The sequence below is a fragment of the Aphis gossypii genome, chromosome 1, assembly GCF_020184175.1.
Source record: "Aphis gossypii isolate Hap1 chromosome 1, ASM2018417v2, whole genome shotgun sequence".
In the NCBI taxonomy this organism is placed as follows: domain Eukaryota; kingdom Metazoa; phylum Arthropoda; class Insecta; order Hemiptera; family Aphididae; genus Aphis; species Aphis gossypii.
The window spans coordinates 37610766-37623283 of record NC_065530.1 but is presented as its reverse complement, the minus strand read 5'-3'; the positions used below and the strand labels follow the sequence as shown (position 1 = coordinate 37623283).

General features: G+C 24.1%; 2 protein-coding genes across 2 annotated transcripts in view; one reads left to right on the top strand and one right to left on the bottom strand.

Annotated features, from left to right (window-relative positions):
- Nucleotides 1-12518, top strand: part of LOC114120246 (PDZ domain-containing protein 2-like) — a 70045-nt gene that overhangs the window by 29813 nt on the left and 27714 nt on the right. The window lies entirely within an intron of this gene.
- LOC114120250 (nucleoporin SEH1-A) lies at nt 484-2360 on the bottom strand. Its single transcript, XM_027982105.2, has 6 exons — nt 2089-2360; nt 1873-2029; nt 1526-1784; nt 1215-1454; nt 992-1137; nt 484-848 (listed from the first exon to the last, which is right to left on the bottom strand). Exons 1-6 carry the CDS (start codon nt 2197-2199, stop codon nt 691-693), a joined length of 1071 nt encoding a protein of 356 aa, XP_027837906.1. The 5' UTR covers nt 2200-2360; the 3' UTR covers nt 484-690.

The following is a 12518-nucleotide window of genomic DNA, read 5'->3' as shown; positions in this document are numbered from 1 at the left end:
ACTATAAAACACATGTGTAATTATTGATTTCATTTGAATAATACGCAATACAAAATATACTTGGTGATATACATTAACAGACAGTGACTCAGAAGTAATTTCATATATAATGAAGTCATATTAATAAATTCAAATATAATATACCCATAATAGTAACCCACTCGACACCTAATATACAACAGAGCAGTACCAACTTGCTTACCTTTTCTTAAAAAATATTTTTATAATAATTTATGGAACATAAATTCTTCTTCATAAATTAATAATAATTAAAATTCACTTAAATAACTTGAATAAACCATGTATGTGTATTTTTTGCTAAATCACTTATGATACCAGTGAACCATTCAACTATTCAAGTATAGATTATAAATCACTTATGAGTGTTATGACACCATTACAGAAAATGATTATGATTATTTTTTGTATTCATTTTAAACTATTTGTTGATCCCAAGTCTTAATTTATTATAACATACATAGATTTTATTTCACAAAAAATAATTTTTATTTTCATCGGTTATTACTTATAAACATAATTATTAATGATTTTTTAAATACAACATATTAACTTAAGCTGTTGATATTAATAAAATAAAAATAATATTATTGAAACTTTTTCACTTAAAAAACATAAAACTATGCTATACTTAATATTTTAATTAATAAACAAATAATAATAAAAAAATCATTAATGCCAATGTACTTCACTAGGATGAGTTATTTGACCAAGTTTAAAGAACCTAGTTAAATTGTTTTGAGCAGTTGATTGGGTCTTTTTTGATTGTGGTTGTGGCAATTTTCCATCACGTTTTAACACTCCAACACATTTCCAAGTGTCTACAGTAGCTAATAAAATAAAATAAAAAACAAAAACATTTATTAAAATCAATTTAAAATTATAATTTACTTATACTAAAATTTAGACTATTATTAGTTAATAGTAAATTTAATAAAATTAAAAGAAAAATTTTTAATTTCTTAAAACTTACACTTCCAAAGTCTTACACATCCATCATCACCAGATGATGCTAAAACAGTACCAGTTATATTCCATGCAACACGCCAGACTGTACAAAAATGATCATTAAATTGAGCTGCGGTTTCAATAGTGTAAGGAAAACCACTAGTAGCATCACTGTGTACAAATAATTCTATTATTAATAAGGAGTTAAGTCTATTTTTCAACAGTTATATTATAACATTAGTACATACACAATTGGTTTAAGTTTTAATATGCGAACATTATTTGTAGCAATTGCTAATAGATAAAATGATCGTCCCATATTAGGTGCAAATATCATATCATGTACTGGATGAGCTACACTATTTACAGATTCTGTCTTTGCCCATCGACGAGATACTTCATTATATTCACATATAAATACTTTACTGTTTGTAGTATTGGAATTATCATCACTACCAACAGCTATCATTGCATTCGGCATTCTAAAACTATAAATATGTATACATATAACACTGTTAAATACTTTTATAGCTATAATATATTATTAACTTATTATTACGTAGATAATAAAGGATTCCATGTGAGACAACTGCTAGGTACTTTTAATGAAACTTCATGTTGTAATGGCCATTGAGCAAGATTCATTGCATCAGGAGCTTCATAAATTCGCATAACTCCATCAGCTGAGCAAGTTGCTAAAATTAATCCAAAAGATTTTGGACCAAACTTTACATCAGTTACAGATGTGCGAGAATCCACCAAGTTTGCCCTACGCACCCAATGCCGTAATAATGTTCCATTTTCATTACTTTCGCCCACTACAAAATAACAACTGTCAATATTGTTCAGTTAATGTATTTGGCATATTTTATACAATTTGTAAATCATAATTGTCATAATACTTACTTATTTCTTCCCAGATAGCTGCAGTACGGTCAAAGGAACATGTTGCTATTACTTGACCAAATTCTGGATGTGCCCAAGTTACTTTCCAAACAGACCCACTATGAGCCTTCCAACTAGCTGTCAAATTCCAATTACCTTGTTCGTCTTGGTCCCAAACCTATATTAAAAAGTAACATTTACATTTTCATGTATAAGAATCAATAGAATTAAACTTACTTTGACAAATTGATCTGTAGAACATGTCGCCATTCTTTCTCCATAGTAGTCAAATGCAACATCGTGTATTAAGTCTTTGTGCTCCGCGTTAATACTGTGAGCCTCAACCATACTTTATATTTATTATGTACAGAAGCTGAAAATATTCTTTTGGAACTTATTAAAAAAATTGGCACTTTAACGGTGTGTGAGTAAAATTTAAAAAAATAAAGAATAAAACATTGAAAACATTGATAATGTTTAAATTTTCAAACGCTCAAAGTTTGACATTTGTTTTTCGTTTAAGATTATGATAAAAACATTTAGGTTAGGTACATTAAATAGGGATATTTGTAATCTCTTTGGCGCCCGATCGATAGTTTCACGACTGGCGCCAGGATGTCGTTGAAGATACAAAAGGGTAAGTTTATTATGGCTTTTTGAACATGTATTGATTTTTGGAACTGTATATGGGCTTAACGAAATGGTCCAGAAAGCTTACGGAAGTATTCTTGTTCTTTGTTTCTGCATAACTAAAAGTAAAAATAACTAATTTGTATTTATTTTTAAAATTCTATGTTTTTAATTAAACAACAATTGAAAAACAAAATATGTTGATGAATTAGACGATTATAATTAAAAAACTATAATCATAATGATTGTAAACATATTTCAAATAATGGAGAATTTATGAGCAATGAGCATCGATATTGCTATATCATATAATTACTACCACTTACACAATTTTATGTTAATAAATAACTAAAATAAACAACAACAATTATTTTAGGATAAATCGTTATTTTATATTTGAATATCCAGTTTGTTCAAATGCTTAAAAAAATAAATATATCTCTGTGTAAAGTATTTTTATATCAATAAAAACAACATGAGAATTTTTTTACCAATTTTCAAGCTTTTTGATTTAAAAAACAAATATAGTTCCTAATCTAAAAAAAATAAATTAAGTTTAATATTTGAACCTCCCTCTCTACCACATCCCCACAATTACAGTTTATGTATCTGTGCTCATTATGATAAAATTGGCTAGATATAATTTGTAAGTGTCAATGAAATGATTGAAATGTACCAGTTAAATAAACCAAGTCTTAAAGAATTTGGAAAAAATTATTTAATTACTTTTTCTAATAAAATGAATATGAAAAATGTTATTTAAATATATATATATATATATAATATAAAAATAAAAACAATAATTGTTAAATAATAAACAGTTTGGCTGTTTTAAGATAATATGTTAAGTATAAATTAATAAACATTAAATTACCAAATTAATATAATGTTGCATAATTAGTGAAAAATTATAAGAATATACTTTTAATAGTAGTGGTTACCTATATAGACTATGGTCACTTTTAAGTCGATAATACAAACGACATAATTCGCTAATATTTATAACCCCATTGAAAAAATTAGCCCACTAAAATACAAAATATATGTTCTGTATCCACTTTTAAAGTTTCAAATGTATTATTAAATGTGTATATTGTTAAATTAATTTTTCAACTTTTTATTACAATATATCAGTGAATGTAACTATGTATATTAAAAAAAAAAATGCATACCTACTAGAAGTTTTAAAATACTTAATAATGAAAAATGTGTATAGAATTAAAGCCATAATTTAAATTATAGCAATATATAAATAAAAACCTGAAAATGTTTAGTTTATTTTTTTCAATTAAAATCATACAGTTAATACAACACGCAGACCTATTTGTTATAATACTTTAAATTATTTATTTCTCAATTGTGTATAATTTATAGTGTTTATACCATGTGTAAGTCATTTTTAAAAACACGATTGAACAATATAAACATAATAAATATATATACTTATAAAGAACATAGAAACTAGAAGGGTTGTTATTTATATGTATGTACTGTATACACTACCAACAAAAGATGTACAAAAAGAGTACAATTATCCTTTAATAAACAAAATTAAGGGAATAAATACTGTTCAATAAATGGTGTCACAAAATAATATAGTTTAATCACTGAAAATGTTGTGAAGAAAACTATTAAGACATTAAAAAAATCAATAAATTTATAATATACTATAATAATTATGTATACTAGTATGATTTTTTAAAAACTTATCTTTTATTGTACAATAAATACAAATACAAAATCTGTCATAACTTATATTTAACGAAGTTTAAGAAAGGAATAATCTACAGCATTCAATTTATCACGGGAAAAACCGTGAAAGATAAGTTAATGTATAAATGTGTATTTACTATTTTGTATGTAATACACATAATTAGGTATACGTACCTATACCTTATATTTTCTTATAATATATACTAGATATCAATCAGTTTTTAAATGAAGATCATTATTTATTTTAAGATTAATTAATGGTAGATAGTCCTGGATTTATGAAATGTTAAACTTGTTTTTTTCTACAAAATTATACACCATAATACTATTATAATTGTATAGGTACATGGCTATACGTGAGAGACTATATCTAATATTATGTCTCCTCATATATTATAGGTATTTAAAATGTTAAAAATTAAAATGTTTTTACTCCATCAATAAGTTATTAAATATTATTGTCAAATATAAGTACTTGTATTCTGATATTGATAAAATTATGATTTAGCTGATATTAGGAATTTAGGAATAGACTGAATAAAGTAATTTTAAAATACTTTTAATGTTTATTTTTACACACTTTTATGTTTTATTTTTTAAATATTTTTAAATAATTAAAAAAAATATCGAATAGCTATAAAGTTATTTTAATAAGTTTCACATTATAAATTAGAATAAAAAATAAATTATATAGTGAATGGATCAATTCTATAGCAAATTTACTAGGCGATCGAAGAAACATAAACATATAATATTAGACTAAACAAAGTGATGAATGTATTGATTTTATAGTGATGTGTTTTTTTTTTTTGGATGGGGGGGTCTGTGGTGTACACCATAACTTATCGAAAAATAATGCTTCAATTTAAAACTTCAGGAGTAGTTTCCGATAACAAAGTGAATATCCTTGGTACATCTAAAGTAAGAATTTTCCAGTAATTTTGAAAAAAATTGGAAAAAACAAAAAAAAAGTGACTGAAAAACGGGATTTTACGTGAAACCAGTTTTTTTTTTATATAGTTGTAACTCAAAAAAGAATCACTGTAAATATTTGAAAATGTCACCAGTTCTAAGATTGTCATTTTTTTTAAATAATTTAATTTTCAAAATATTTCACCTATTTTAAGGCTATTTATAGGCATTTGAAATATTCGTTTTTTGTTAATTTTTTTTTTTTTATTAATTTTTTTGGCTTAGTCAAAATACTTGAAAATTTAATACAATGTTTCTCATGAGTTAATCTTATAATGATTCAAAAATTATAAGAAGACATGGGCACAATTTTTTTTATTAGTGTTTGAAGTTAAAATATTGATATTATTATATTTTAATATAAAACTATTGATTGAACTTTATTTTAATTTTAAAGTTGGCCGCGTTATTGTGATTATTAATATAATAATACTGTATTTTGGCGTTGTTATAATACAATATACGTACATAATATTATCGTAGCTGTGTGAAAAAATATAATGACACTTAAATCTTAAAAGACTTTTGTCTGAATAGAGAATATATATAATAATATATAAATGGTCGATCGTGAGACGTGTCATTTATGGAGTACGTAAAATATATTATCAATATATAGTACGTTCACGTACTTTACACGCGTAGACGCGTAATACATGTATATTATGTACTAATGTACCATCATAAAAAAAACACGCATGTTTAGGCTTTGATTTAAAACGAAGAATTCTAAAATATAAGTGTCCAGATAGATATAGGAACATGCTTAAAATTTAAGCACCCTAGTAATATAAAAATATATCGGACATTTTTTATTATAATATCAAACCTTCTATTTTAAATTAAATTTTTCGAATTTTCAACTTCAATTATATAATTTAAAATGTTCTTGATTATAATAAATCTTTTGAAAGTTGTAACTTCTAACTTTATAAAAATTAAAAAGCATATGAATCTTTAAGTCAATATTTTAAATTGCAGTAGGAACATAATTTATAATGAACCTCGTATAACATTTTCACATTTTAAATCTCATCATATAATATACATATATTATAATAATGTAATAAATTGTTGTTATAATATAAAAATACATTTTTATATTTTATATTCATTATCAAAACATTTTTTTCCTTTTTTTCCCGTTTTAAATAAGATATTAAAATTTTATTAGATTAAGCCGAATTGGTTCTTGTTTGTGTTCAAGTCAAATAGTTACAATTTTAATTTTATTGTTGATGATTGTAACAAAATTTAAATTGGACAGTATATAACGTAAATGTAATTATACACTCTATAGTTTATAGTACCTAGCAATAGATTGTTTGAGGTTTAGCAAATTATAACTGATAAGTGATAACCCTATCGATTAAGTTAACGATAAAGATATATTTACTTATATTGGTGTACGGGTAGGTATATCGTATATTCGTATATTATATTATCCTATAATATGTACGTATGCCAATAATGTTATAGTTAGCACTGTACAGTCTCGAATAACACATCGTCATTTAAACTGGCCACTGGTATCTATATAAATTTTTTTTCGTGTATACAAAAATCGTAGTTTAATTTATATTTTTAATTTTAATTGTCATTATTATGGAATTTATGTTTGGTAGAAAGGGAACTAAGTGGTTAATTTTGATTTTTAACTAGGCCTACTTTAAAGTTGATAGTCCTAAGTCTATATAAAATTGAGAATTAAAATTGAATAATTAAACTGGAACCAATATGGTTTATCTTAATAAAATACCTTTTTCAAATGGGAACCAATTTATAGGCATATAGGGTTGATGTTCGGGAAGCAATTCGGTACTTGGTAAGAACTATCATTAAAGGTGTGTTCACGGGGGACAAGGATACTATCATAATATCCAACCTTTAGCTTATTATTGTTTATTGATTATTTTATTTTTTATCAACACAGAAAATAACGGAATACTATTAATTATCAATAAAAGAACACGAGTGTTCTATATTTTTTTGTGGTGACTTTTATTATTTTATATAAATGAAGAGTGAAGTTGATTAGGTATTAGTTAAAAATACAAAATATACGATTAAAACCGGTAATTATCTATTTTTTCTTATCTATCGAATAAGTCATGTTATTTGATGAATAAATATGATTGAAAAACCGGGCCTAAGTAATGCATGCATAATATTATCATTACCACGAGGTGTTTTACAACAAGATTTTTTAAGGAAAATATGAATTCCCCACTATGAATGTTTTTTATTATTTTATTAGTAGACTTGATTTTTTCACTAAATATTTATTATATTAGTGTTGTTGAGACAAGATTTTTTTTCAAAATATTTTGTGCTACAAAATATACATAGTTTATAATTTATATACACATTTAAAATTGTCTACTTTAAACTTTCTTTAGTTTTTTATTTATTTATTTATAATAGCATTTATGTTTATGAGAAATAAGCTTAACAATTTAATACAAGGTTCTTCATAAGTTATATAACTAGACTTGAGTACTATATAATATATTCCAACCAATCCGAACACAATATTCAGAATAACTTTAGAATACCTTACTGTCTCCCAAAAGTATTTAATGCTGTGTTTTATATTAAGTGTTCATGTACATTAATAGATTAAAATTTTAAATTATTTTTTTTTATTTAGGTTAGGTTGTTTTAATTTTAATGTTATTGGATATAATAATATGTTGTGTTTTGTATAATACATTTCACAATTATAAAAATAAAATATATGTATTTAAATATTAGTTATACTTATAATTTCAAATATTTTCCGAAACATTTTTTTTTTTTAATATCTAAAACGGGAAATATTTTTAAATTATTTCGAATACTTTTTTTTAAATTTTCTATACTTTATTCAGAGGAATACCTACTATTTTTGATATGTACATATTAGAATATTATAACAAAGTTGTTTAAATGGCAACTTAAAAATATCAAAAATACATGTGCACAACTATTTTTACACTTATTAAGTTAACATTTTTACAAGATGGATATTTTAGCAAAAATATCGATTGTATAATTAAAAAAAAAGTATGGTCAAGTGTGTACCGCTCTGCTGTACATTAGGTGCTGTGTGGATCACTATTGTAAATAGAAATTAAATTTGAATCAAATGATAAGTGTCATTGTATACGAAAAACGATCCTGAACAAAGATTATTTGTCAGCCTATGAGGTATTTTCCACTGGGTGGTGAAAAAGGTGGTTTATGTTTTAATGACCTAAATATTCTATAATTAAATCTTGTACAGAAAATGTCAATTCAAACAACTGGTGAATGTTTCAAGTTTTTACGGCTAGTAGTTTCTTACTATAATAAATATCTAAAATTATTTGATACTAAATCGATATTTTAAGAGAGAATTTTTGATTTTGTAAAAATTTAAACTTAAGATAAATTTTTTTTAAATTGCTAACGTTCAAATATTCTTTTATAATTATAGTAAACCAAACTTATGAAAAATCTTGTATTAAATTTTCAATTCTTAACTACTTTTACATTTAAATCATTTACTAATTATAGTATAATTACCAAACACAATATTTTTCAAATTACACCTATCTGTTCACACCCATGAGATAAAGTGGGCTTTAAAAGGCGTCACCTTTATCTAATTCTTAGCTGGTACACTAAGGCTTTGAAGTTTAATCGAAAAGTTTATCTTCTGTTAAAAATAATTATTTATTATCGACAATTTTACATTTTATATTTTTTAGAATTTATGTGTATAAGGATTTTTTTTTTTAGTTTGGTAAAAAATAGAGTGCATACCTACTATTCAACTAACATTCCCGCGCAATAAACTTAAATATTGTAACTGGCTCCCTATAACTGATTGCGATACCAACTGATGTAAAACGTGCCAAAAAGATTGCTTCTATTTGTATTGACAAATATAATAAATCTGCCTAAAGGTATTTGTATTTAATTTAATTTAATATTTATGCATTTTATTTGTATTATATTTATATTTTTGCTAACTATTAATGCATTTAATGGAAATAAAGTTTCGAGCGAGGAGTGAAAATATCAACTTGGTTCTAAAAACTAGTAAATTGTTTTACAATATAACAGTAGTCCTTGTCATTTTATACCACTTTTAAGCCATGCTGACATCGATCAACGGTAAGATAGTATTTATTTCAGGAACATCATTTTAGACTTTTAATTATTAGTGTCAAAATATTTGCAGATTATTTAATAGCCATCATCATTTCAAAAAATATTCTTTATATATTTATTATATAATTGTTTATAAAGTATATTATATACCTGTAGTATTTAGGAGAAGTTTAAAAAGTTAATAATTATGAATGCTATTCCCATTTATCATAGGTGCCATATATTTTTCATTTTATATTTTGAGGTGAAACAATAAATGTCCATTTTTGTGATTTATTTTTTTATTAAAATCTAACTATTAGGACTTATGAGTTTTAGTTCTTACTCTGTGGTTGTAATTAATACAATATACAAACGACAACATTGCTTATTTTTCCATATACCTACAAATACCTTTTTATTATCATTTGTATTTTTAATATAACTAATAGATAGGTAATACTGTTATTCATTTTTTCCAAAGACGGAACCAGGGGTGTGCAGGCAATGTGATGACACCCTCTACACAAAAATAGTTTTTACACACGACGCTTTTAGATTCTGAACAGAATGAATCACTGTATATAATAAATGTGAATAATGTAATATAGTTGACCTGATAATTTGTAGTTTTTTAGTTTTTTTAGTAATTTTTTTTGTTACTTATACTACTAAAAGTAATATAGGTACAGAACAATGTATTATAACAATAATTTTGATTTTTATGAAGGATAATTAAGATTTATAGAAATATTTGCGCCCTTTTAATATGTTGGATAGCACCACCTATGATTTTTGTTGATATTATAAATAGTGTATAGGTCAATGGTTGGAGTTTTGGACCATAGCAAAAATGTAGGTAGGTGTTTGAAAAGTAAAAAAATTACATAGCATACTGACTGAATATCAAATGTACATACATACTACATACATTTCGGCACTTAATGCTTTTATCAACCTAAAAAAGTGCAGATATGTAATTAAATACACTATTTGTAATATTATGTTATTTTACTTAAAAATGCATACAGTTTTTATTATTTATACATCAGGCTTGAATATTCAATAAATAATTCCTTAAAAATAATTCTTATTGAAACATAAAAATCTAAAAAATAAAATGACTACAATTTTTCTTAAAGGCATTAGAAATTCAAATGTTGACAAAATTGTCTATTTAAACGTACTATTTGGGGACTTTTATGCGTACCTATATAACTCTTTTTTATTTTTATTTTATATTATACACTGATTATACTATGACATTTTAAAATTTTGTATTTAAAGTCATTATGGATACATATTTATTTTAAAATAAAATCTAATATTTATGAAATAAAAAGCTTACATAATATACATAGTATTTTATCTATATATTCCAATTATTGTAAATTTAGGATAAAAATGTCATAAAAAAGTTCGTAATTTTTATGTTTGATATGTATTCATATATGGGACATGGATGGCGCACTGTCTTTGGATCATTGCTTATTTTTTTTCTTGTGATAGTATTAAAGTTTTTTTTTAGTTTCGTGTGTATTTATATAGTTGTTTAATTATTTTTAAATTTTTTATTAGGTATATTGAAGAATTTTTTTACTTCTTAAAATTTATTTTCTTGTGGGTGCTGATACGCATGTATTTATTTTTAACAATATTATACACTCATTACACTTAAGTTAATTGATTTTATATACTTTTGGCGCAGCTATCTCTAACTTCTAAGTATAACCTCTGAACTATTATTTATTAGAATAATGAAGTTAATATTTATTTATATATTGGGCTTAAAAATCAGAAGACTAAAAATTCCAGCTGCTACTATAACACAATTTTATATTTATTTACTTTTTTTTTAAAATTTAAAGTGAATATTTCAACCTACATTATAGTAACAACTAACGATACTATAATATTGGATTATTTATTTTAATTATTTACACTATATTATATTAGATATACCTAATATTATAATGTTTATGATGCATAAATATACATGCATATGTATGGATGCATAGCTTTACAAGCCATACAGTTTTTACAATTTAAGATAATATATTTTCTAAAAAACGTAAAAAATATTATGAATAATTTTTATGAATATTATACGGGTTAGAGTATTAACTGATACGTCTGCAGCGCAATAATTTAATAGTGTGACTGTTTTCTAAGTAGATTAAACAAAAAATAATAATAGAAACAAGTATGATGCATTTTATTATCTAAATTAGGTTTTTAAGATAATTAGTCAAATTAATATCAAACAAACTATATTTTTTGGATAGAACAACATTAAAATACAAGAAAACTGAAGAAAATGTTTACTGATAATTGAATGTACCTATATTATATTGTTATGTGAACACTAAGAAATTGTCCAGCTACCTCACGGCTCACACCTACAGATAAACTTTAAGAAAAGTATTTTAAGTACGATTTATACAGTTACTTGAAAATATAGTATATTTATACAAGCTCTAAGTGGGGGCAGAGGGGGCTATGACCCTGGGCCCACAACGGATATTAAACAATATAGGTCCCTGGCGAATAGTACGTTTTTTTTTTTATTAAATCAGAAATATTTGGATATAGTAATAATAGTATATTTTTTAAATCAAAAGAAACATGTACACTGGTATAGTGGTATATAATTTATATTATATATCATCATTATTATAATACATTAACATTTCCTATAAGCTATACCATACCTATTGCAAATTGTTGGGCTGAAAGAACATTTTCCAAATTAGCTCGTATAAAAAACAAGTATAGAACAAGCAGTTTTCAAAAAAATTTAAATAGGTTGTATGGTTTTGTGTATAGAGAATGATGTTTTGAAGGCAATTAATACCGTCGATATAATTAATGAGTTTGCTTCCCAAAAATCAAGAAAAAATTATTTATACAAATAACATTTTTATTTTTGTATTCAAAAAAGTAAGAAATAAATTTATAAATACAATTTTTTTTTTGTCTGAAATATTTTTATTTGTGGGTCATTATTTTGATTATGGTTATGTGCCCCTAAAATTTTTTGGCCCCGGTCCCTAAATTATTTTTATCCGGGCTTGTATCTGTAAATCAATCAATAAATAATATGATATCTATTTCAATACTAAATTTTCTAGAGGAATAGTTCAATGATATGGAGTATTTGTATTTTGTGCAATACCAATAATATGTATATAAAGAAAAGTGTTGATTTATTAAAATTTTATAACATCATATTATAT

Coding starts and splice junctions, on each gene's coding strand:
- LOC114120250 (XM_027982105.2), bottom strand. CDS start 2,199: ATGGTTGAGGCTCACAGTATTAACGCGGAGCACAAAGACTTAATACAC. Junction 1,455..1,525: donor TGGAATCCTTTATTATCTAC/GTAATAATAAGT, acceptor ACATATTTATAG/TTTTAGAATGCCGAATGCAA. Junction 1,138..1,214: donor TTAAAACTTAAACCAATTGT/GTATGTACTAAT, acceptor ATTTGTACACAG/TGATGCTACTAGTGGTTTTC.